We start from the raw sequence: 27556 nt of genomic DNA on the forward strand, positions 1-27556 counted from the left end.
CTGGTCACGAACGGCATGTGAGCTATCAGCGTGGCATAGCACTCTTGGTCAGAAAGTGGCCGGCGCCGAGGTTTCATGAAAGGCGACGCAAGCAAGCCGGATGACGATTATTGTTGTGGAACAAAAAGACAGCCTTTGTACTCGATTTTTTCTGTGAGTCAACATATGTACTCCTACGATACAGGCGTCAAATCAGGTGAACTTCTGTGGTTCCAGTGTTTGCTACGCTTTTATAGCAGTCTGATAAACATTACATTTGTGTTTCTATGGTTCAGCAAGCTATATTGAAGCGTTGCACGACCGCGATGGAATACTCTAACGAAGTGTACGTATAAAAATTGGGGGACGCTTAAGCTTCGCCTTTAGGAGTTGAACGCGATAGCGATATTCGGCTCCATCCTCATCATGCTCTGTTTCGCTTGTTCAGTCGCCCAGTCTCACACACACACGACACACACACTCGACATACCTCACATACACATACACTCACATACCTCACACACACGCTCGACATACCTACGGCAAGGGTTTCCGCCCTCTTCAACAGCACATTTATAACAGCGAACCTAACACGTAGTGTGCCCACTACATGTGTGTAAGAGAATGCGCACACTAATGTGTATGCGCGCACTAATGTAAACCCGCAGCAGTTACGCGCGTGGTACTTTTTCGAAGTTCCGATGCACCCACTACGTGTTCGTAAGGGAATACGCGCAGTAATGTGTGTGCTTTTTGTAATGGATGGCCGGCTTTAAACCACCAACTCGTTATACAATCCACATGGTGTGACGCCCGATGGCAATATGCGCTTGCACCCCGTTTCACTGCGATATTACATCTCGTACTGTGACACCTGTACCCAGAACGCGTATGTATCTGAAGCATTAAAGTTAATTTCAGTGCTGTTCCAAGCAATAGAGTAGCTCTGTGGTAGAACACCTCCTTGCCACTCAGACGGCCTTGGTTCGATTCTCACTCGAACCCAACATTTTATATTATTCATTAAATGCAAGCATTTCTTAGCGAATCTTTTGCCCCTTGAGCGTTTCTATCTACGTATCTATCTATCTATTTAGCCGCCTACTTCTCGGGGCTCTCATGATCGCCTCCTTAACTTGGTGTACACCAAATATTGGCATGGGAGGGTAAGATGATTTGACGAATATGACTGTCGGGTCATGACATGAATAACGTGAAAATCCTGTCGCGTACGTCGTCAAACCCTTTCCTCCAGACACGTGTTGCACGTACCCGTTTACCACGAGCCGCGGTGTACGGCCGGGTATGCGCCACAGATGATTGACAGTTTATACCTACCCAGGAACGAGGAGAACATACAATAAATGCCAGAGCGCTAAGAAAAACCGACATTGGCAGCGTTGACCCGACGAATGGAAAGAATAAAATTTAGTATCCCAGCAGGAATCGAACCCAATCATTTTGCGTGGCGATCAGGTATTCTACCACAGAGCCACGCCAGGTCTATAACCTGGTTTGGAAAAACAGCCTATGTAGGCGTAATTGCGGTACACACTACATGATACTCCTACGATGTGTATACTCCTACGATACGGGCGTCATGCCACATTAACGTCTGTGGTTCCAGTGTTGGCTCCGCTTTTATGGCAGTCTAATAAACACTACATTTGTATTCCTATGATTCAGCAAGCTGTATTGAAGCGTTGCTCGACCCCGGAGGAGTATATTAACGAAAGTTACGTATGATATTCAAATCATCGCACCGTAAAGTGCACTTAGTGCACCAGAATGACGCAGTTTCCTCTTCATTTCTTACGCAGCCGGGCGATGGCCTCATGCTGACCGAGGATGATGTCAGATCGATATACAGCCGCTTTGTAGACTAGGCTACGTAGGCCACATACACCCAGGTAGTCTACGATTACGACAAGCTCCATCCACTGATGTTTATCTACGTAGCACCATCCAGGCCTACCAGCCTCGACGGCCTATACCTCACCAATGCGAAGGGTGACTTCAGATTCCGACATGTCGCCTGCTCTATCGACAGACAATTTGTAGACGAAATGACCGAGCCATCCGCGATTTGGAACAGCTGGAACATCCGCGATTCGGAACCTCATACTTCACTATACACTACACATGGACCCCTCGTCACCGCGATCACGCCTGATCAGATAACAAGTCATGACCAGCTGCTGGTGTTCACTGTTCACGGGGATGATGACCTTGTTGAAGAACTGTCAAGAACTTCTCCACACATGCACACGGGTTCGTCAAACGTGCGTGCGTTTTCCATAATAAGGGACAAGTATAAGCACTACATATCAGCTTACCGTTTCTGGTGCTGTTATAATACCACGTTGCCGTTGGCAGCGTTACCTAACTGTAAATAACTGGTTATATAACACATATGCGGCTCTTCAATATATATGCATGCGTATAAAATTTATACAAATATTTAGCGTCAGAATGTAACGTTTCGCTCAGTAAAAAAATATTACGCCACAGTCACCTACCCGCCGCATGCTTCGCATAACATCGACTCCTATGGTACGTGGGATCTGCCGAATTTATTTTATTTGCATCTTTGTGGATTTTTCGCTCACGGAAAAGATGATTTTTCGCTCACAACCAACGACGGCGGCACCAACGTCGACACCGGAATTTCTGCGGAACGAGCCCTTTAACACGTTCGCGTGACTTTTACATCATCGCATTGTAAATTGCACTTCATTTCGATAATACTGACGTATGTGTTCTAAGGTGAATGCTGACGTTAGATAATACCGTAGGTAGGCTTTAAACGCCAGAAGAGAACTTTCAGGGGCTCGTTCCTTTGGTGCAACGTTAATAAAACCAGGAGAAATTGAATCCAGTGTTGTCGACGTGCCTGGTAAGCCCACGATGTGCACAAAACTATTACGCTTAGAAGAACACGTCTATCCACCTCGTAAAGCTTGGCTCAAGGGCCAAAAAATGCAGCACAGAATTACTCGTTGACTGCTTCGCATGAAAGAGATTTCCACAAGGCGTGGGATTTGCCGAATTTTTTTCTTTGCATTCGTCTGCAATGATGGTGTATGTGTCGGAGAGGTTCATATTGTCGAGCGTTGAGAGAAGCTCAGCCTACAACGTGGAGCGGCTGCACAGTAAAGGTTTACAGTTAACTAAAGGTTTACTCACCTGCAATGTAGTATGAACCGGCAAAAGGAAGAAAGAGATGACGAAATGTAGCAGAGTCAGCGCTGATCTTATTGTCTGTGGTCCAACTCCAGCGGCCATGGTCGCTACTTTCTCTGTTTTATAAAAAAGTGTACGTCGAAGCCGAAAATGTAAAAGTTCAATAAAATGTGCGTTTTTGTAACATAAGAAAATAGTTGGTTACCTGCTTCTCCCGTGTAAGTTAAACATTGTGACGCAACGAAAGCTTCTAGCAAGACGCATCTTCCAGCTCATCGGGCTCATCTTGAACAATGCAAATGCGACAAATCTTAATCCGAAAAATCCTCGCAGCGCACGCATACGAGAGCCATGGAAGTGACAAGCCGCGACCTCCTACTTAGTAGATCTACGTTACACTTGAAATACGAGCACGTAACTACATGAATCACAAACTGGCCCATGAGCCATTCTGACCATCTATATTACACCCGTCCTGTCGCCACAGCAGGATCTACCTCAGTACGGAAAATGTTTGACTAACGTAAAGAAGAGATATATAAGCCTACACATATTTGCGTTTTCACGCAACTGATAGGGTATTTCGTATCGAGCTCCAGTATCATGTGATGCTAAGCGTGCATATAAGTTTCACACTGGCATTTCCTGCCTATGACATCTATACACCAACTATGGAAAGACGAGATCTGCAGCGATCGCTTGGCACCAATAGCCGCCATTTATTTTAACGGGGCTCATCGCCAGCGCACCGCAAGGAACGCCCTTGGGTGCGCATACGCGGGCTGCCCCCGCCAGCCTCCTCAAGCTGTTGCCAACCTGTTCTCCGGAAGCTGACGCGCCTCTAAAGCTTCGCATGCTCGGCAGTCCACTTGCGTGCCGTGCTCTCGTAGAGAGTGCGGTTCTCCTTGTATACGGCGGCGACCTTTTGGTCGGCTGGATCATCCGCGTATGGCTCTTTCAGCAGGCACCATAGTGAGAGCAGTACGTCCGAAACGGTCAAGGCCGGGGTCCAGTGCGTCTTGAGGATGTCCAGGCAGATGACTTGGTCGGCCACGATGTTGATGTGGTAGATCTTGGTGGTGAACTTGACCTGCGAAGGATTACACAAAGGACTCGCATCATCAAGAAACATCTGAATGAGTATATACGTGGGGCTGCAATTTATTAGCATATAGAGACCTCCAAACAATAGCTCATTTGAATTTCAATATATTTCGCTCGGCACACCAAGGGCTATATTACAAAGGTGAAATATTTCCACCACAAATTTCCGCAATGTTCTGCAGGCACTACCTTCGTCGATACACATAAGGCCTATAATCATGGAATGCGAAACACAAGAGCATGCCGCGAGGCAAGCGTACCCTCGCAACACGCCGAATAGTCGGTGAGCAGCTACGTTGTTTTGGTCTGCCAAAGTGTGTATGCGTACACCTAATACGCATGTTAAGCGTTTGTTTGGAAAGGCAAAGTGCACAAAGATCCCGTTCATTGGGCTAGACAGAGTTAGGGTTAGACAGGTTAGCTGGGCTGCTTGGCCAAGCATTACAACAATCACAAATTAGAGACTGACAAAAAACACGAGGCAGACAGGGACAGGTGTTACTAACAATTATGTTGTGAAAACAGCTAGGGAGATATGTAAATTCTGTAGGTGTTCGCACAGTAGACAGTTTTTAGTAACGCCTGTGTTCATCTCCCCACTCAAAAGCTGTCCAGCATCCATTGCCCTAATCCACCGTTATGAAGGAATGCTTTCCATCGTAATAGTGTATATTGTAGTGCACGATCTGGCTGAAACCACGCCCCACTCGCCTCACGTGAGGTGGCAATGCGCACCAAAACCACAGGAGGCAAACTCGTCTATGTTACTTATTTACACTGGGGAGCCGTGGGAGATCCTCCTCGCTCGACCGGGCCTGGAGGTCCAAAGATGCCTCTTGGACCAGGTGGAGTGCTTAGCCAGGATAACTGGTGTCCTGGAATAGGGACGCACCTGCTTGTCCTTTCCCAGTCTACCCCTTATTCCCATTTCCCTACCTTAAATAATCAATAATATTTTTCAATCCCGTCACGCGATTAAATGAGAAATCAACGCGTCTGCGTGCAATTGAATACAATGAATGGGCATCGACAGGTGCAGCAGTTCACAGCCACAGCTGTCCACGGTAAGCTTCTCTTGGCCAGAGGAGGCTCCTACCGTTTGTATCACGCAATGGGATTCACTGCTCTCTTTCAGTCCTGGTTCAGGGTAGTCAACAGGACGCAGAGGCAATGGCTTCTCACTTGCTCAGACGTGGACAGAACGTCGCGCACAATACCTCTACCGTGTCCACTACATTCTATCATTATAGTCGCCTTTGGTAATGGATGATGAAGAAATCTTCATTGGGCGGGGGCCCCATGTACTTGTACGTAGTCTTATTTACACTCATTCGACTATGTAATACCACCCTTTCATCCCAAGCAGAAGTTCTGAAGAACTCGTCTGAGCAAGGTGGAGTTGTGTTTTGATGCATGAACAACCACTGAAAAATCGGCAGATTACGTCGCTCTGAGACAATCACCAGAGACGATGGGAACTGCACCCGTGCGCGGATTCGAGTAAGACGCTGTGCTGGTCTTGTCATTTGGTTGACGTGATGGGATAAACCGCGAAATGACAAATCGCTACGTACTAAATTGAGTTATTAATGGAGCACGTGAATATAGGCTGTGCGACTTAAATTAGATGGACCCTGAAATCAGCCTACTTTGCCTGGCTTCGTGTTCATGTCGCACTGTAGTAGCAACGCCCGACACCCACGACCATTGAAAGTGCAAATGGCGCCCCACTTGCATAAACTTCTTTCTACCAGCATACTGCGTAACAGAGCCTACCACAGCACAACATGAAACTAAGTGCTCCTTTGAAACATATGAACGCGATTTAATCGGCGCTTCAGTGAATGTTTTCATTACCTCAATTTTACCTCGACGGAAGCGTAGCGACGGAGTATTGATGCACTTTACGCCACATTGTATATAAAAAATTACACAGAATCTTTACGGTTGCCTAATATGCGTGTGCAGCCGCGCCCAATGGCGCGTCCTCACGTTGCCGACGACATATACAGCGAGACGTGCGGCGTGATCGCACCAGTGAGCAGCGCCGAATGAAGTGACACGTAGTATCACGTGATGCGCGACACAACATGTACAACTGAGGCGTTAAAATATCGAATGCCTGAAAGCTTCAGCAAACGGAGAAGAAAGTACGCTCCTTTCTATCAAATGAGAGTGATAATCAAAACAGTATCAGTATCAGTTTAACAGATATTTCTGCTCCGTATTTTCTGCTCCCCAGCATTAATCACCACATGAAAACCTTCTTCCAGCAATGTCTTCGGAGTTCATAACTTATGAGGGTATATTTTCTTTGCTGCTTAACCTAAAGACTAAATCTTCAGCTGGTCCCGATAATATCCCTAACACATTCTTGCGCAGGTATGCCGAACCCGTTGCACACATTTTAACAAACGTTTTTCGTCTCTCCTTCGAAAATTCTTTCATTCCTGAGGATTGGCGCACGGCACGTGTAGTACCGGTATTTAAGAAAGGGGATCGCCTAAACATTGCAAACTACAGGCCTATTTCCTTAACGTGTACATCATGTAAGCTATTAGAACACATAGTCACACATTACATCACCACATTTCTTGAAGAAAACGTCCTGCTATCGCCATTACAGCACGGATTTAGAAAAAAATTAACGACCACAACGCAACTAGTGGCAACAATTCATGAGTTCGCGTCGTCGCTTGATACGGGAAATCAAATTCATGCTATTTTTCTAGATTTCAGTAAAGCCTTCGATCTTGTCACGCACAGCAAACTCATTTCTAAATTACATATTCTAGGCCTACCTGTTAACCTCATTGATTGGATCCGTCCTTACCTTCAAAATCGCAAGCAATATGTTAAAGTAAATCACTGCATGTCTGGTATTCTACCAGTAACCTCTGGAGTTCCTCAAGGCAGTGTTCTGGGACCTATTCTCTTTTTAGTGTATATAAATGACATTGTTAAATCAATAGACACATCACAAGTACACATAAAGCTTTTTGCAGGTGACTGCATACTTTTTAAAACAATTACTGCTCCGAATGATCAGGAATGCCTGCAATCCAACCTGTGTGCCATTTCTAAGTGGTGTGAAGATTGGTCAATGAAATTAAATAGTGATAAATCAGTTGTCATGCATATAACAAATTAGAAACACCGTTTTAATTATATGTATTATCTTAACAATCGTCCTTTGACTGAGGTTGACGAATATAAATATTTAGGCGTCACAATTACCAGCCGCCTAACATGGTCAAGTCACATTAATAAAACATGCTCATCTGCTTCTAGAAAGCTCGGTTTTTTTAGGCATAAATTAAAAACAGCACCATCAGAAATCAAACTGTTGGCCTACAATGCTTTTATAAGACCAAAGTTAGACTATGCTAGTGTCGTTTGGGATCCACATCTAAAGAAAGATATTAAGAAGCTTGAGATGGTACAGCGAAAGGCGGTTCGTTTTATCTTTAATGCCTACCACAGAAATGACTCACCAACAATGATCATGGCCATTAATAACATCCCTACTTTACAACACCGAAGAGCAGTTGCCCGGCTGAAATTTCTACACTCACTTTATTTTCGTAAATTTAACATTAGTCCAGAAACTTATGTAAGAAATCGAATTTCAAGACAAACTCGACAAACAAATAGTTACACTCTTGAACCTTACTTCGCACGTACTAATCTTTTCATGAACTCGTTCTTTCCTCGGACCATCAATGATTGGAACGCGTTACCTTTTGTAGCATTCTGTGATAATCAAAATCCTGAGTTTGATAACTATGTATATTTCTGTTCTTAACCGTGAAACTCAAAATCTCAGACTGTCTGACGTTGTATTTGATTTGCATTCTCTAGTTGCGTTTTGCATTTTTTTGCTCCCATTTTGCTTTGTTCAATTTTTGTCCTGTGTTCTACTGCGTTAACATGTTTTTTATTACTTGAGCTTTGTTTTTATTGAAGTTACATTGTGAATCACTTTTTGTTATGCCCCCCTGCTTGGTCTTTCGACCGCAGTATGCTGTAAATAAAAATAAATAAATAAAATCTTATTGAACTACATCGAATGCCACCGGACTACCATCGGACTCGATCACTTACGAACGAATCCGATCCTTATCGCTCGTTATAGTCTCTTACCACTGTTAACTAGATATGACGACACCAGCGCCCATGCACCTGCGTAGCAGCTTATCTCTTTCGATCATTTGTCAATCGCAATCAGCCCTGTATAACCACCTATCAATAATCACCTTTCTTCAATACATATGACTATTAATGTTTCATCAATGTCAAGGGTTTGATAACGCACACGCTTACATGGTTTGGAGGTCGACTCCTCATTTACTTCAGAGGTCGAAGGTTCGACACCTTACACACTTGGAAGGTTCAAGTTTCGAAGCGTTTACTATGCTCTTTCGAATTACAGACTTGTTATCTCGTCACGGTGGTCTAGTGGTTATGGCGCTCGACTGCTGACCCGAAGGTCGCGGGATCGAATCCCGGCCGCGGTGGCTGCATTTTCGATGGTGGCGAAAATGTTGAGGCCCGTGTACTCAGATTTCATCATCATCATCATCATCAGCCTGTCTACGCCCACTGCAGGGCAAAGGCCTCTCCCATGTTCCGCCAATCAACCCGGTCCTGTGCTTTCTGTTGCCACGTTATACCTACAAACTTCCTAATATCATCTAACCACCTAATTTTCTGTGTTCCCCTCACGCGTTTACCCTCTCTTGGAATCCAGTCAGTTACCCTTAATGACCACCGGTTATCCTGCCGACGTGCTACGTGCCCGGCCCACATCCATTTCTGCTTCTTAATTTCAACTATGATATCCTTAACCCCCGTTTGTTCCCTGACCCACTCTGCTCTCTTCCTGTCTCTTAAGGTTACACCTATCATTTTTCTTTCCATCGCTCGCTGCGTCGTCCTCAATTTAAGTTCAACCCTCTTTGTAAGTCTCCAGGTTTCTGCTCCGTAGGTAAGTACCGGTAAGATGCAGCTGTTATATACCTTCCTCTTGAGGGATAGTGGTAGACTACCATTCATGATTTGATAATGCTTGCCTAATGAGCCCCATCTCATCCTTATTCTTCTAGTTATTTCACTCTCATGGTTCGGCTCCGCGGTTACTACCTGTCCTAAGTGGACGTACTCCTTTACAACTTCCAGCGTCTCGCCACCTATCGCAAAGCGCTGTTCTCTGCCAAGATTGTTTCACATTACTTTAGCTTTATGCATATTAATTTTCAGACCTACTCTTCTACTTTCCGTATCCAGTTCAGTAATCATGAGCTGTAATTCGTCTCCCGTGTTACTCATCAATGCAATGTCATCAGCGAATCGCAGGTTACTGAGATACTCTCCATTAACTCTTCTCCCTAATTCTTCCCAATCTAGGGCCCTGAAAACCTCCTGTAAACACGCGGTGAATAGCATTGGAGAGATCGTGTCTCCCTGTCGTACGCCCTTCCTTATTGGGATTCTGTCACTTTCTTTATGAAGGACTATAGTGGCTGTGGATGCGCTGTAGATTTCTTCCATTATGTTTATATAGGCTTCGTCGATGCCTTGATTCCGCAATGCCTGCATGACTGCTGATGTCTCCATCCAGGCACGTAGCCAGGATTTTTTTTTCGGGGGGGGGGGGGGGGGGGGGCAAGGCCTTATTATTCGAAAGAAAGTCTTTTCATGGTAAAAAGACGAAAAGTTGCCCGGGAATATAAAAGGCTGGACGAATTTCGGGGGGGGCCCGGGCCCCCCGCCCCCCCCCCTTGCCTACGTGCCTGTCTCCACCGAATCAAATGCCTTCTCGTAATCTATGAAGACGCGGAAGCTCTTCTTACAAATAATAATATCTGTGGTTCAACGTCTTAAAACCACGATATGATTATGAGAGACGCCGTAGTGGAGGGCTCTGAAAATTTCGACCACCTGTTGTTTTTTTACGTGCACCTAAATCTGAGTAATTCATAGATTACTCAGATTTAGGTGCACGTAAAAAAACAACAGGTGGTCGAAATTTTCAGAGCCCTCCACTGCGGCGTCTCTCATAATCTGAGTAATTCATAGATTACTCAGATTTAGGTGCACGTAAAAAAACAACAGGTGGTCGAAATTTTCAGAGCCCTCCACTACGGCGTCTCTCATAATCATATCGTGGTTTTAAGACGTTGAACCACAGATATTATTATTTGTAAGAAGAGGTTCCGCGTCTGTTCTTGCTGTGCGCGCGATCTACCTTCATGTTCTGCCGGTGCTACCTCGACTGTTTAGGACACTGCTTTCTCATAATAAATCGTCGTACGACATTATTATTTTTCGAAGGCCGCAGGTGCGGTCCCTGCCGGCGGAAGGTTGTCTTTTCGTCCACTTCAATTTCTGCCCATTTATAACATAATTATTACAAATTATGCCCCCTATACTTTCCTAGGCTTGATTGTCTGTCGTTTCTCATCAATACTAATGAGCTCAGGGTCATAAGGGGTTCGAGGCGTAAAATAAGGCCAAGGCCAACAACGGCACGCACAAGCGCGCAAATGGAACGCTCAGAATAAATGCTAGATTTCTAGACCCCACAAAGCCTTCATTTAGTGAGAGCGTTTTATAGGCAGTTTAGCTTGAATATATTGAATAAATATTACATTCTGGAGTCTTATGCGCCAAAGGCATGACACGAAAATGATGCCTGTCTCGGTATGCACTTTCAGAAAACATATACTACCACGATGAAAGGAAACGCCAACCGCGGAGAGCGTGTCTTTCGGCATGGTCAGTGCAGCCTAGCCTCGGTCGGCGAGCCTGAGGGTACGAGTCCAACTTCGACATGCCGAGATCTATCACTGAGAGAATCTGTACTTTCCGTCGGATTACTGGCTGATGATAAGCACACGCGCTGAGATAGTGCCAGTCGGACTCTAGCGCTGCGGCGACGCCGACTGAAAGCACCGATTCACCTACCGATAGACTAAGGCATATCGGAGTTGGACACGTGTCCTCGGACTAACCGACCGACGCTATGGGCACCGTGCATACGTTAGGAGCCGCCATAGTCGCGCGCTGCCGCCAGCGTCAAAGCTGCCACGGCATTAAGCAGATTTGGCGGGATAAGGGAGCAGACGACGCAGGCGGCGGAAAGCCACTGCGCCGTTTTTTGGTGCTCTGCTTGAGGCGTTTTCTTTCCAGTTTGCTTCCAAAAGACGTCAAATTGTTAGCAGCTGTCATGGCTCATTCACACTGGGGAATCCGCCGGCCACAGCGACCGGAATTCGCTCGCCGCCGAAATTCAGCATTGTTCACACTACTTAGCAACCGCTCCGCCGAAACTAGGGCGCCTAGTTGTCATCGTCCCTTCGCACGAAGGAACGCTGGCAGCAACGCGCTCTGCGTTATGCTCGCATTTCGTTATGGCGAAGCGCATAAACAGGAGCACGGTCGTCGAGCTGCTGGGCCTGCTGGAAAGCAGCTTTCTGGCGATGTCTGACGAGGAGAAACATGCATTCGCCGAATAAGAAACGACGCAAGCAGTTGTGGTTGGTTCGTCCTGATTTGCAAGACATGAGAAGCTTGATCGAGCCGAGGTAATGCTACCCGTTTTGCGAGATCGCGATGATGTATTGCAAAGATGCTAATCGCGACAACACTTGACAGTTATCGAGAGCTACAGGATGCTTACGAAAGACTTCACCGTTGCTGCGGGCTTCGACGACTGCGATATCACAAGCGCGCCGCCATTTTTCGAATGTTCGACTCGCGTTCCGATCGGCTCGCGGTGAGGGAATCCGGCGGCAGCTTCCGCAAAAATCGGTCCAGGACCGATCGGCGCGGAATGGGCTTTTCCGGCGGATCTCGCTGCCGCCGAAGCGTATTCCGCGCGCTCTCGCCGCCGAATGTCTCAGTGTGAACGCGCCATCAGAGAACGTAGCGTTAGCGCGTGTGCTTTTCGCCAGGCCTCGTGTATCCTCAGGCGAACGCGGCTACATAAAATGCATGAGTTGGGGGGGGGGGGGGGGAACAACGGAGGTGACGAACCCGTTGAGCGAAACTGCGCACGTGTAACGCGGGCCGTCTCGCTCAATAAACAATCACAGCTTATCACCCTCCGGCTAATGCGGCAGTGAACTCAGCGGCAGCTTGAAACTGGCGATACCAGCAGTTGCACTGTCACGGCCGCTGAATGAAAAAAAAAGCCGGCAGATCCCACGCATTGTGGGAATCGATGTAATGCGAAGCAGCCAGCAAAGAGCTGCATACACTGTCTTGTATGTCACTAAGGAAAATGCGTGTCCTGATTCTCATTTATTTATGTTATTTATGTTCGTCACATAGTCACGTCGCGCAATACCAATTCCGGGGTAGATCAAGCTAGCGAAACGGCCGCCAGCGCCCCATGAGCGTGGCACGTAAGTCATGCTGTACATGACATGCGTGTCATGATTTTCATTTGACCTCGTGTGTTATTTATGTTCGTCACACCGTCACGTCACGCAAAACCAATTTCGGCGTAGGTCAAGCTAGCGAAACGGCCGCCAGCGCACCATGAGCGTGGCACGTAAGTCATGCTGTACATGACATGCGTGTCATGATTTTCTTGTTAACTCGTGTTTTTATGTTCGTCACACAGTCACGTCGCGCAATACCAATTCCGGGGTAGATCAAGCTAGCGAAACGGCCACCAGCGCCCCATGAGCGTGGCACGTAAGTCATGCTGTACATTGTGACCAGGCGCAACGTCATCAAGCATTGCAGTGACCACGCATGCGCAAGCCTGATCTGCCTATGTACAAATACACCGGCATCACGCAATAAAGCTTTCTTTCGTTTCCTGCTGCTCGGCTGTTCACATGGTGTCAGAAGTGGGGGCGGTGGTTCGTTTGATACCACCGCAAGTCGGCAATGAATGAACCCACTGACCGGCCGGAAACGCCCGTCGCGAGAATGGCGTCAACACTGCTGCAGCCACCGAGGCCACTAGACATGTCTGGGGACACGTTTTACAACTGGACCGCATGGAAACGTGAGTTTGACCTTTTTGCTACGGCGACGGGACTGAGCCAGCAGCCTAAGGATGTTCAAGCCGCAACCCTTTTGATGACAATAGGCGAGGACGCGAGAAGAACATTCTATACGTTCAAGTTCGACAGCGAAGACGATAAAAAAGACCTCAGAATTATTTCAGCAAAGTTCGAGGCAAATTTCAAGCCGTCTGAGAACCTCACTTTAACGAATTCCGATTTGGCTCCAGGGACCAACAAGAGGGAGAGTCGTTCAATGACTGGCTTACGCAGCTGCGAATCCTCGCGGGAAGACGCGAATTCGGCGAGCTTGAAGAACGGCTGATTCGGAGCAGGATAATTCTTGGCATCAAAGATAAGGATTTCCAGCAGAAGCTCCTCTCGGAAAACCCCTCGTTTTCAAAAGTAGTGCAAATGTGCCGCGCAAGGGAACAAGCAAAAGAACAGCTACTAGAAATCAGAGCCAGAACGGACAACCCGACAATTGCCGCAATCAAAGAGAATACAGCGCCTTGCACGCGCTGCGGTCTTGAAAAACACAAATATGGAAAGTGTGCGGCGCAGGGCAAACACTGTAACAATTGCGGCAGAAGCAATCATTTCGCTCGTGTGTGCCGGCAGCCAAAGCAAACACCTAGATCGGCCGCACGCGAAGTGAAGCAGGTTGTTTTAGGAGTTGAAGACGAGTACTTTCTAAGAGCCCTAGAAGCATATGCTATCTCCAGTGAGGACCGTTGGTCGGCGAAATTGTTATCGCTGGTTCAGCGATTGAATGCAAAATTGACACGGGAGCTAACTGCTGTGTCATGCCTGAGGTGACGCTTCGGAAACTAACTACGCAGCCGGCGCAGCCATGCTCGACCACCTTGCGCGCTTTTTTCGGCCATAAGCAAACAGCGTTGAGTAAAATCACCTTACCGACTTCGTACATGGCTCAGACCTGTCAAGTGGAATTTTTCATCGTACCCCAGTCCGTGCCGGTAACAGTGAGTGGCGGTGTTGCAGAGCGCTTAGGACTAATATCCCGCGTACGCGCAGTCGACGCACTGCCAAGCCATGACCCAAGTGCCGGTTTCGATGATGTATTCCAAGGCCTCGGGGAGCTGAAGGGTGCTACCCAGGCAGCACACAACGTCGGGCCGATATTGGTTTTACGGCGGCTGTGCGCGGCCCCACCTCTGGCCAGCATTGCCAGCCTGGCGCCGATATCGGCGGAGCCGTTGTCTTTCGCCGGCAAAATTGGGCCGATTTTACCGCCTTCCATCCGGTGTCGGGCTTTCACCGGCAACATCGGGCCGAGATTTCCGGCGTTCCGCCGTCTTTCCGCCGATATCGGCTTAGCCGATTTCTTTTACCGGCAACAATGGGCCGAGTTTGCCGGCGGTTTGCTGTTCTTCCGCCGATATCGGCTCAGCCGATGGCTTTCATCGGCAACATTGGGCCGAGTTAGCCGCCGTTTTGCCGTACTTCCGCCGACATCGGCCGAGCCGATGGTTTTCACCGGCAACATTGGGCCGAGCATGCCGTCATTCTGCCGTGCTTCAGCTGACATAGGCGGAGCCGATGGCTTATCGACGATGTTGGAACTTGTCTCCCTTCAGGCAGTTATACATGCCCTGTTGAGAACGTCCTCCTGCGTCGCGGCGCTCCAAAAGTCCTCGTCACCGACAGAGGTGCAGCTTTTACGGCAGAGCTAACGCAAACCATCTTGAAATAGAGCCACACAAGTCACCGACGGACATCACCCGCAGGCGAATGGCCTCACCGAGCGGCTAAATGAAACCCTCGCCGACATGCTGGCAATGTAGTGTACGTCGAACACATGACATGGGACGCCATAATATCTTCGGCACATAACCTGAAGTTAACACGGCAGTGTAAGAAACGGCGCACATATGACTCCGTTCAAACTAGTTCACGGAAGCCCCTCAACGACGCTGCACGCCGTGTTGCCGGCCGTCAGTGACGAGAATAACCTCGACGTTGCGCTCTACCTTTAGCCCGCCGAAGAAGCGCCCGGCAGCTCGCCCGCCTAGGATATAATCGTAATGCAATAGAGCATTAGGCGCTTGAATATTTGTAGCTTAAGCTGCAGAATACCGCTACATGGATTGCTGTACTAGCACAAATAACAAAGTTCAAATATTGTACCGTCCTAATGCCGCACGTACGACTCGGAGCGCGAAGTATCGCCGACTGAATAGCTTGCATTCTCTTATTAGTTTCTGCTATGACAATGACTAACAACTACCACTAGCACAGTCACTTTTCAACCATAAAGAGATGGTCTTTAGAAGAATAACTGACTCAAATTAGATAGCCACTTCGTTGACCAGTTGTTCAGCGCTATCAAAAAATGTTGAAACGTTATAACACATACCATTAACTTCATGGGCCAAATTCGAAGTACTTCTGTTTCGTAAATGTTTTTGCCACTGGTCGGCCGACTTCACTAATGTATCCAGCATCAAAATTCACCCAAACATTCCCGCACGAATGCTTTTAGCGGAAGAAGTTTTATGTGAATACTCATTCTGTGCATAAATCGAGCCTGTCATCATATTTATAGCGCTATATCCTTTCAGCCGCTCAATGTGTGGCGATGGCGCTCATATACTACACGGACAGTTACCGATCTCTGTGTTTACACATATTTACTCACGCGCGTGTTTGGGTCAAGCGTAACAAGCGCATTTGCTTCAGTGATGTCACATAATTTTACTTTATGAAAATAGTAAAAAGCTCAGCAAGGGGTGTTGCTGAGCTAGTTGGTTCATTACTTGAGAAAAATAGGTATGGTGCAAAAAAGACCGGGCGAAGTGAAGACACGTTTTGTAGTTTGCATGTTTACAAATCAACTAGCCCGCTGACCATCTTTAATGAACTGACAAACACGTGTTTGCCACGTGTTTTTCAGTTCGCATTTGCGCTTCGCTGCCGTCCATTTTGTGACATACATATCTTTTTCAAGTAAAAATCTCGCTCAACGATTGCTTCCCACGTGCTTTCAGAAATAGTCGCATAAAATTATTATTATGGCACGCGAAATACGATGAAAAAATGGGGCTCCAACGTGGTGTACGCAAAGTTTTCATGTAGCGACATGTGCCCCGCCACGGTGGTCTAGTTGTTATGGCGCTCGACTGCTGACCCGAAGGTCGCGGGATCGAATCCCGGCCGCGGCGGCTGCATTTTCGATGGAGGCGAAAATGTTTGAGGCCCGTGTACTTAGATTTAGGTGCACGTTAAAGAACCCCAGGTGGTCAAAATTTCCGGAGCCCTCCACTACGGCGTCTCTCATAATCATAGCGTGGTTTTGGGACGTTAAACCCCAGATATTATTATTATGTAGCGACATGTGGCAACAAGCGATGCATTGAAAATTCCACGAACGCCTTTCTCAAACGGCATGCCCATAGAAATGCTGGGGGGAACGCACACCATTGTGGTAGGCTGAGCCTTGCTTTCAAGAAGGGAGAATTCGTATTTTTTTTCTTCTTCAACCTCTACCCCCCCCTCCCTGCCTTCCCCTCGTTCAGCGTCATTGTCGCGAAACTCGCTTGACCAGGCAGGGTAGGGTGGCCGTCCCGACGGAGGGGCAATCGTAGCTGCGGGAGCAGGTTTTTTTCACTCCGACCAGCAGAATTCTTCAAGAAGTGCGGTGTGCGGACATGTCTGGTGGAAAGTCAAAGTCGTGCACGAGACGGATACGCGGCAGGATTCCGGCACTGTTTTCGGCAGAGATCACCGCAGCGAGAAACCAGTGGCCCCCTTGCTTCCATGTTGAACTCGCTCACCTCATATAAGGCCACGTGTTCACTACTGTTACGTGTCATCAGATTTTTGTTCTCTTCTTATCGCGTATTTTCCATTGACCATCGTGTTTTGTGTATTCTGATATGGTGCGCTTGCATTTTTGATTCGCTCGTGTTTTTAGCGATCCAACGGGCACACGTGAGTGATTTTTATGCACAATTCCTTTCTGTTACAATCCTACCTTTAGATTAGGAATGCGCGCGTGTCTACCTTGTTTAGATATAGAGTTCATGGGATTTTGTGGTACCGCTCGCAATGTTTTTCGCGTCGCGTGCAGCAGTTTATCCACCTTTTTGGCCCTTAAATTATCACTGAAAAAATTGCAATTTCCGCTTAAAGGATAACGCTAGTTTAATTGCCAGTCATGTGTCGCGAATGCCTACCGTTGCTTGGTGAACTTAATGAACGTGGGGGGAGGGGGGGTGCTCCTCTGCTCGTAATTAGCTCACGCATATACACAATCTTCTAGTGTAGTTGCCACTCTTAATCTCGCTTTTTCGGAAAGCCGCCTAACATTATCTTTCTTTTCTTGGGGTCCGTCTTTAATCCTACTGTAATGCTGCCTTCGTTTACATCTCGCCCCGCCACGGTGGTCTAGTTGTTAGGGCGCTCGACTGCTGACCCGAAGGTCGCGGCGGCTGCATTTTCGATGGAGGCGAAAATGTTTGAGGCCCGTGTACTTAGATTTAGGTGCACGTTAAAGAACCCCAGGTGGTCAAAATTTCCGGAGCCCTCCAATACGGCGTCTCTCATAATCATAGCGTGGTTTTGGGACGTTAAACCCCAGATATTATTATTATTATTATATTATCGTTTACATCTCCAGAATTTTTTTCGTGATTCGGCACCGTCGTTACTGAAAAGCGCGATATCGTCCGCAAAACGCAAGCAGCTAAGATATTCTTCGTTAATCGTTATTCTTATTTTTGCCCGTTCTAGTTCTTTCAATATTACCGCAAGTCTTATATTTCATGAGTTGAAGCTTCAACTCATGAAATATAAGACTTGCGGCAATATTTATAGTGAATGTGCCGCGCATAACCTTGAAGAGATTGTAACACTTCCCATAGGTGTGTGCACAGTGGGGCAGGGGGGCGGCCGGCCCCCGTAGTCACCTAAGAAGAGGTGGGCGCAAGGTTTTCCAAACACGCTGACTTAATAGGGAGCGGGGGGCGCCGCGATGAACCTTAGCCCCCCGCCTCCCCTCTGAAGGGGAACCCTGCTTACGCCTATGATTTTGCGCCTGACCCCATTCTCGATTAGGATTGTCCTGCTTTTTTTGAGGAATACGGTGGCTGTGGGTTTGTTTTAGATGTTGGCTGCGGTATCTATAAATGTTTAGATATTCCATTATGGCATAATTATTCCGGAACTGCTGGCGTGTGTTCATATCTGTGAATAAATTTGTGTTTATCACCTTGCAAATGTGTTGCTCCTTAATTTCTCAGACGCATGCATAGTTGGTGCAGCAGGCCTTTCATTAATTTAGTTGTCTTAGAGACAATATTGACTTTCGTTCTCGGGCTTGCACGGTTCGACAGAATTGTGGGTCTTAATCGCACACTAAGACAACAGTGGAGCAGTCGTTCTAATTAGGAAGCATTTTTCGAACATGGCACCAATGGCAGTCGATGAATGCCGTTGGGCCGCGAATAGTCTATTTTAGCGCTGCTGGCTTACGGTACAGTAACCACAGTAATACCGAACTGCCGTGGTCGGCACGCAGCCATTTTACTTTATAACACGTGTATCAGCCTGCCTGATTAAGTTACTTTACGCATCGAGCAACTACCGCTGGTGTCTCCATATAAACTAGCTACGTGCAGACCACGACGGTACAGTACTACCGTACTTAACGCACGGTAAGCCACCACTGCTAAAACATAATAACGGGTGTAAACGGTCACGCCGGCGGCTACCCGACGTCATGTTAAGGCAGGTAGCGCAAAGAGACACGGACACAAGCGAAGAATAAGTGCAACAGGACAGAATTGTGGGTCTTAATCGCACACTAAGACAACAGTGGAGCAGTCGTTCTAATTAGGAAGCATTTTTCGAACATGGCACCAATGCTTCTTCGCTTGTGTCCGTGTCTCTTTGCGCTACCTGCCTTAACATGAGTTCCCACAAACTAGCCCAGTTATCCGTTCTCGTACCCGACGTCGGCGGGGCCGACACCACGCCACCATCGGCTAGCATACATAGGCCCAATGACGGCTTGCCATCATCGGCTGAATAACGGCAGGCCCGTCTCGGACCGACGCTGGCTAGCCCACGTCGGACCGAAGCCGGCAAGCCCGCCTCGGCCCAACGGCGGCTAGCCGACGTCGGGCCGATGCGGGTGAAAGTAGCGCGAGCGTGATTTGCCGACGTGGGGCCAATATTGCTGCCGCCTTTTGCCGACGTTGGGCCAAGATCGTTCCAATGGCGGCGTGCTGCCTGGGTACGTACCACATCGAGCTCAAACCAGGCGCACGAGGGAGCGTCAAGCCAGCTCGGAGAGTCGCGGTTGCTCTTCAAGACCGCGTGAAACAAGAGCTCAATAAAATGGTGCACGACCTCGTCATTGCAAAGGTAACTAAACCTACTGCCTGGGCAAGCCACATGGTAGTAGTAGTTAGGAACGACAAAGTGCGCATTTGTCTAGATCCTTCGGACTTGAACAAGGCCATACTGAGGGAGCACTATCATATGCCGACATTAGAGGATGTAGTTCCGCGCCTGCATGGGGCAAAGTACTTTTCAACGCTAGATGCATCTTCAGGATTTTGGCAAATTAAGCTAGACGAAGAAAGTTCATTACTATGTACCATGAGCACTCCCTACGGCCGCTACAAATTTCTGCGCATGCCCTTCGGGATTGCCTCGGCCCCAGAAGTTTTTCAGCGGGCAATGCACCAGGTAGTGGAAGGCCTGAGTGGTGTCGCCGTTGTAATGGATGACATTCTCGTTTGGGGAACCTGTCGAGAAGAGCATGACACAAATCTAGCAGCTTTGTTCGCAAGATGCAGAGAGCACAACCTAAAGCTGAATAAAAAAAAGTGTCATTTTTTGCAGCCGCAAGTTCGATACATGGGTCATATCCTCACGCAAGAAGGACTTTGCCTGGATCCCGGGAGAGTAGACGACATCTTGCACGTGCCACCACCGCAAAATTGTAAGGAACTGCAGGTTTTTCTCGGGATGATGAACTTTGTGGCGCGTTTCATCCCCAACATGTCGGCACTGTCTGCCCCCCTCCGGGAGCTATTGAAGAAGAACACGGCTTGGGTCTGGACACAAGAGACCCAAGAAAGCTTCAATACACTTCGCGCCTGCCTAACAAAAGCACCCGTTCTCGCCTATTTTGCGAAAGGTGTCCCCTTGACGTTGTCCGTGGACGCAAGCCAGAAAGGGGTAGGGGCAGTTATTTTGCAAAGTGGACACCCAATCGCCTACTCTTCGCGTTCGCTTACCGAAGCACAAAAGTACGCCCAAATCGAGAAAGAACTGCTAGCCATTGTTCACGGGTGCGCAAGGTTTGAAGACTACATCCTAGGGCAGCCAGAAGTAATCGTCGAATCCGATCACCGCCCTCTAGAGTCAATATTTAGGAAACCACTATGTGAGTGCCCGTTACGATTGCAACGTATGAGACTCTCCCTTCAAAGGTTTCCTATAAAAGTGGTTTACAAACCAGGAAAAGAACTCTTTCTAGCGGATGCACTCTCGCGCTTTCCAAACCAGAAGGAGCTGAAAGAAGAATCACTGGATTTTCATGTACATGCTCTCTCTTCTCTACCAGTCTCTGATCGGCAACTGCAGGAAATCCGGGAAGAGGTACTCAAGGATGCAACAATGACCGAACTGTGCAGCTATTCAAGCACAGAATGGCCTGAGAGCAAGCTTCAGGTGTCTGAGACCGCACGAGCGTATTGGAACTACCGCGACGAACTTCACGTCGAAGATGGCCTTCTCCTAAGAAGCAACAAGTTGGTCATTCCGCTAACAAAAAGGCAAGAAGTACTTCGTTTGCTTCACGCGGCACACGGGGGTGAAGAAAAGATGAAGGCAAGAGCCAAAGCAGTTATGTACTGGCCAGGCATGTCGGCGGATATTGCAGCTCTAGCGAAGGCGTGTCAACTTTGTCAAAGGTACAAGAGCAGGAACGCCAAGCTACCAATGCTTAGTCCCGATATACCTACTTTGCCGTGGCAAGTAGTCGGAATCGATCTTTTCTATCACGAAGGCCATGAATACCTGGTTGTGGTGGATTTCTATTCCTTTTTTTTCGAGATCAAGCAGATGCATCGAACTACGGCAGAAGCAGTGACAAACGTGTGCATGCAAATCTTCGCCACGCACGGCATACCAGCAAAGATGTGCAGCGATAACGGCCCCCCGTTCAATAGCACGTGCTTCCGTGTTTTTTCAACGCAGCTGGGCATCATCCACGTGACTTCCAGTCCGCATTACCCTCGCGGTAACGGCATGGCTGAAAGGGCCGTCCAGGAAGCAAAGAAACTACTGAAGAAGTGCAGGTTTGGAACACTGGAGTTTTACAGCGGCCTGCTTGAATGGAGAAACATGCCAAGGGATGACCGCCTAAAGTCACCCGTTCAACGGCTCATGGGTCGACAGACGAGGACCAAGCTGCCCGTACTAGACTGTCACCTAGAACCCCAAGCCGTGCCGACCGAAGTTGTCCGAAAGCGCCTCGACGAAATACGGCGAAAACAACGCGTCTTCTACAACAGATCAAACCGGAATCTACCGGAAGTGCAGAGTGGGTCCACAGTATCTGTTTATGATACAATAAACAAGACCTGGGCACCAGCAGTCGTCATGGGCCCGGCAAGTACACCACGCTCTTATGTTGTTGCGACTGAGAACGGCCAGCATCTACGACGCACGAGGCAACACCTCAGGTCCACAAACGGGCAGGTTTTCTCGCAGCAGCCAGAAAGCGCGACAGCGTCCGCGCAATCCAGTCCGCAGCCGTGCACCACCGAGCAGCAAGCACCTCAAGAAGCGCTGCGTAGAAGCGCAAGACAGCGAAGAGCGCCACAACGCTATCCTCTCCCAGAGTGCCCAACGCAAACTGTTCAGCGGATGTAGTGAAAATTGAACTTTGAGTGGTTTTTTCAATGTGCCTTCGTTTAGACATTTTGTGTTCTGTTTCTTTTTTCGTTTCTTTTTCTTTTCTTTTTTTCCAAGGGAAGGAAGATGTGACCAGGCGCAACGTCATCAAGCATTGCAGTGACCACGCATGCGCAAGCCTGATCTGCCTATGTACAAATACACCGGCATCACGCAATAAAGCTTTCTTTCGTTTCCTGCTGCTCGGCTGTTCACATACATGACATGCGTGTCATGATTTTCATGTTAACTCGAGTTATTTATGTTCGTTACACAGCCACGTCACAAGATACCAATTTTGGTGTATATAAAGCCAGCGAAACGGCCACCAGTGCACCATGAGCGTGGCACGTAAGTCATGCTGTAATGACATGCGTGTCATGATTTTCATGTTAACGCGTGTCATTTATGTTCGTCACACAGTCACGTCGGAAGATACCAATCTTGGTGTATATCAAGCTAGCGAAACGGCCGCCAGCGCACAATGAGCGTGGCACGTAAGTCATGCTGTACATGACATGCGTGTCATGATTTTCATGTTAGCTCATGTTTTTTATGTTCGTCACACAGTCACGTCGCACAATACCAATTTCAGGATAGATCAAGCTAGCGAAACGGCCGCCAGCGCCCCATGAGCGTGGCACGTAAGTCATGCTGTACATGACATGCGTGTCATGATTTTCATGTTAACTCGTGTTATTTATGTTCGTCACACAGTCACGTCGGAAGATACCAATCTTGGTGTATATCAAGCTAGCGAAACGGCCGCCAGCGCACCATGAGCGTGGCACGTAAGTCATGCTGTACATGACATGCGTGTCATGATTTTCATGTTAACTCGTGTTATTTATGTTCGTTACACAGTCATGTCACAAGATACCAATTTTGGTGTATATAAAGCTAGCGACACGGCCACCAGTGCACCATGAGCGTGGCACGTAAGTCATGCTGTACATGACATGCGTGTCATGATTTTCATGTTAACTCGTATCATTTATGTTCGTCACACAGTCACGTCGCAAGATACCAATTTTGGTGTTTATCAAGCTAGCGAAACGGCCGCCAGCGCACCATGAGCGTGGCATGTAAATCATGCTGTACATGACATGCGTGTCATGATTTTCATGTTATGGCTTGTCATTTATGTTCGTCATACAGTCATGGTAGGCCATACCAATTTTGGTGTACATTCGATTAACCAAGCGACCAGGAGAGCACAAAGTCGTAGGCGGCTAGATAGATAGATAGATAGATAGATAGATAGATAGATAGATAGATAGATAGATAGATAGATAGATAGATAGATAGATAGATAGATAGATAGATAGATAGATAGATAGATAGATAGATAGATAGATAGATAGATAGATAGATAGATAGATAGATAGATAGATAGATACGCTCAAAGTCGCAGAAGTTCGCTAAGAAATGCTTCGCATTTAAAACGTTTTCCATCGATACGGCCATGGCACTGCATTCGCTGCGCCGACTTATCCAATGCAGCCGAGTTCGTCGTCGCGTCTCGTGTTTTGCTGCAATGGCACTGCAAAGCGAGCCAATCATTAATACGTTTTGATTCAGAGAGTTACGTGATATAGATAGTTTCTTCCGAGGAGCTAACCTGAAGAAGGGCAGATACCTCCTCGAAGTGGGGCACGTTCAAGGCGTCGTGGCAGGATCGTTCATGGATCGGCAGATCAAAAATCACGGGCAAATGCACCCCCCAGAAAAATAAATAGCCCATCTATTCACAAAACTCACTTTTGTCGTCGAACGAGTGCGATCCCCCGTTCACGCTGATTCCGTTTATATTCTCTAAATGGAAACCCGTAGAAACGCGTGCCCGGATAATTCCTGTAGGTGTTATTGCACCCAACAACGCAGCAATTATTCCTGGAGTTCGGCATTCCTACGAACAGCGCAACCGACAAAAAACAAACTACCCGCCAAAATATCTCGTGCCGTCACAGCGGGAGCATGAAGCGACCAGGCGTGCAATCGCTGAGCGATGTTTTATGCTATTATTCTTATCGGTCCACCACCTGCGGCTGACTGATCGCGTTGATAACGCGGACGGACCGTCGCTCTGGTCACTGGCCAAGCGCGAAAAGCACGAAAAGTATAGTCATCGTAAAAGGAATCGTCCCTTGATTTCACCCCATTGCGAGCGCATGAGAGCATCCCGCCAAATCTGCGCTTCTTGCCCCTAGGCCTTCGCTCGGGCAGCGGATTTACGTCTGCACGGAGCCTATAGGCTCCGCTGAGAGTGCCAAAAGCCACGCCTTCTTCTGTTCGCTTTTCTCTTCACCATCGATAGTACACGAATCCAAAAAAACCGGAACTTCGACATTTCGCAAATGCGGCCGCCGTGCCCTTGAATCAACGCCGCCGGGACCATTTCGGCAACGCAACACCAAGGCCTCTAAGCCACCACAGTGGGTAATACAGGGTGTTTCAAGAAAAGTGTCCAACCTTCTCAAAAAATCAGGAAAATGCGATATTTGATTGCTGCCTTCAGAATTCGTTTTTCTGTAGTGGCATGGATTTTAAGATGGTTAAAGAAAATATTTGGGACTGTAATTAAAAAAAGTTAAATTAATTAACTTTTTAATTAGTGGAGTTAGGTGACTGTGTCAAATTGGGGAATTGAAGTTCTTGTGCCAGAAACCCATCCCAACATTGAGATTTTGAAAAAGCGGCCTCTAGTAATAATTACGAAGTAATAAAATTCAACCGAATTCGATGGCTTTCGCTGTTGAAAGCCGTTGCATTTCGTAGAATTTCATTGCGCCACAACAATTACTAGAGGACGCTTTTTCGAAATCTCAAAGCTCAGATGGGTTCCTCGCATGAAGAACTTCAATTCTCTCATTTGACACAATCACCTAACTCCACTAATTAAAAAAGTTAATTAATGTAACTTTCTTAATTAATGTCCTAAATGATGTCCTTAACTACCTTAAGATTCCTGCCGCTACAGAAAAAGCAATTCTCAAAGCCCCGAGCAAATATCACATTTTCCTGATTTTTTGAGAAGGTTGGACACATTTCTTGAAACACCCTGCATAATCTTTAGCTGATTCTTCTCGACCGTAGGCAATACCATGGTAAGGGTGGCTAACCGCATCATCACTGAACTAATGTGGCTAGCCTTCATTTTCCTTCTAGAGTCCCCGTAGTCGTTATAGCGTCAGAAGCCTCTTACTAACATTTTACTCAGTCTGCAGTGCAAGCCGCAAGTGCTGATAGGAAGGCAACGCAGTGAAGAAAGGAACGCAAGGAGGGGCGCACACGGGAGCTCGTGTGTGTCCCTCTTTGCCTTCCTTCTTTCACTGCGTCACTTTTCTTTCAGCACGTACAGTCAACCACAAAATTTAAGAAAACGCGTGACCGATAGCCTTTTCGCGACATTTCCGCTAGGTCAGCGACGATCGACAAATGCGCTACGCCCAAGACGCATCCATCCCTTAACTGACGGCCTGTCTCTTTTTTTCACTGGGCACCAATATTTTCCACCTTTAACTATTTAACGCGACGCGCTCTTTGGTAGCCATTCCTACGAGCTTCTTGTCTCGAAAGCAGTCCGAGCATAACTGTTAGCAGTTGCAACCTTCCTTACAAATTGATATCTGCCCAATGACACGCCGTTCGAAGCGCGTCTTGGTAGCTTTAGTTCTGCTATCAAAGTAGAAGTGTGACGTTTATACCGCAGATAAGCGTACTGAGGGAAAACAACCTACCAACAACGCGCTGCGCGGACGTAGGAAATTGATATACCAGTGATTAACAAGAAGACCCGGTTCCGGCTCAGCGCTCCGGTCGACGGTGGGTGGCGCACCTCTAGATGGTGCGGACAGTCAGTTTGGCACGCACTCGCGTGGTCCGTAAACGTTTATGGTTCACTGTACGTGCTTGCGCTGCAGATTGGGTAAAATGTAAGCAAACAAATTCGCCCACATTGCAGTTCTTCCTCTTTCTCCCCTTCCAGTAACCTTGAAGGCACAGACTTCTGTAACGCTCTTTTATAGCGGTGTAGCTATGCTCTGAAACAACGAAAAAAAAAACGTCATTTGACTCTTTCTTGTGAGTCCTTATTGCTGCATATGTGACTCTCTTTAAAGAGTCATATACGTGACATATAGGTATTTAAATGACCCTCATTAAACGGTAATTTCAATAAATAGAATTTTCACCTATTCAGTTTCCTCTAATCTGTAAAACTAAACCTCAAATATTATTTTCCCCCCTACGCCTGGTCTACGCATGACGGCAGCAATACTCACCATGGGCGGGTTGAACGGGTAGTCTTCGGGAAAAGTGACGTCGAGCAGGAAGACGCCCCCTTCGTACGGCGTCTCCTCAGGTCCCACGATGGTGGCGGTCCACTTGAACAGGTCGCACGAGCTGATGGGTCCCGCTGAGCAGTTGGTCAGCGGACTGTACCGGATCTCCTCGAGCTCCCGGCGAATGCGCGCCAACGCCACCGTCGATACAGGACAACTGGACGCGGGAAGCGCCGCTCCGCGTAGTGGCCCATGGCCGTCGCCGGCGTTACGGTCGTACGAGTACGTCTCCGCGGCCGTTTCCCCCCGCCCGGCGGCTGCTGCCATGTTGTGGCTATGCGGGACCCAAACTTCTTCCTTGTCTACTTCTACTGCGCGAAGGGGCACACCTAGCTACGTCGTCGGTATCGCCTGTGACCAGTGATAAGTTATTTAGTTTGTTACGAAGTTTCCTGGACAATAAGGATTGAATGCAATCACCGATAGTGCCAAGGGTACACAGCATCGTTTTGGGAAGTGCTTGACTTGTATAATACGGCTTAGTAACATAATTCAGATACATCGACTAGTGCGTGGAAGATGAACGGTTAGAGGATGCGAAAACAGCAATGCAAACGAATACATTATTTCTTGTTTCCCGGTTTTAAAGTTTTCTCCATCTCCGTGTGATTATTATAGCACTGCGTTTAGCATGCACGATATGATTCTTGGTTTAAGCTCATTAGTTAGTGTGATGTATAAAGGCCGGTAGGCATTATCATCACTTTCACAAAAGGTAAGGGGTAAGACCTGGCTCAGAAACCTGGAGCGTGCTTTAACTTTGCCATTAAGACCGAGTTCACACGAGGAAAGTAAAAGGAGAGCGACGGCGGCAAAGCGGGCAGAAAAAAATATTTTTCGCGCGTGTTCACTATGCTGTGGCGCCACCTTCGCCACTTCTGCCTACACTTCGTTAGAAAGGGAAGTCAGTGCCTGCCACTTCGCCCACTTTCTCATCTTTTTTCTTCTTGCCGAATTTCAGCTATGCAATCAGAAAACGGAGAATAGTTTTGA

The 27556-nt window shown here is 47.6% G+C and overlaps 2 protein-coding genes across 2 annotated transcripts; one reads left to right on the forward strand and one right to left on the reverse strand.

Moving 5' to 3' along the window:
* Positions 1-3983: 3983 nt before the first annotated feature.
* On the reverse strand, positions 3984-26830 carry LOC119398663 (uncharacterized). The gene is made up of 2 exons (XM_037665495.2): positions 26504-26830; positions 3984-4252 (listed from the first exon to the last, which is right to left on the reverse strand). Exons 1-2 carry the CDS (start codon positions 26828-26830, stop codon positions 4004-4006), a joined length of 576 nt encoding a protein of 191 aa, XP_037521423.1. The 3' UTR covers positions 3984-4003.
* LOC125759278 (uncharacterized protein K02A2.6-like) lies at positions 19709-22272 on the forward strand. Its single transcript, XM_049417689.1, has 2 exons — positions 19709-20259; positions 20887-22272. The coding sequence occupies exons 1-2, from the start codon at positions 19794-19796 to the stop codon at positions 22197-22199; spliced, it is 1779 nt and encodes a 592-aa protein (XP_049273646.1). The 5' UTR covers positions 19709-19793; the 3' UTR covers positions 22200-22272.
* Positions 26831-27556: the final 726 nt, after the last annotated feature.

Source organism: Rhipicephalus sanguineus, chromosome 7 (genome assembly GCF_013339695.2).
Source record: "Rhipicephalus sanguineus isolate Rsan-2018 chromosome 7, BIME_Rsan_1.4, whole genome shotgun sequence".
Lineage (NCBI taxonomy): Eukaryota > Metazoa > Arthropoda > Arachnida > Ixodida > Ixodidae > Rhipicephalus > Rhipicephalus sanguineus.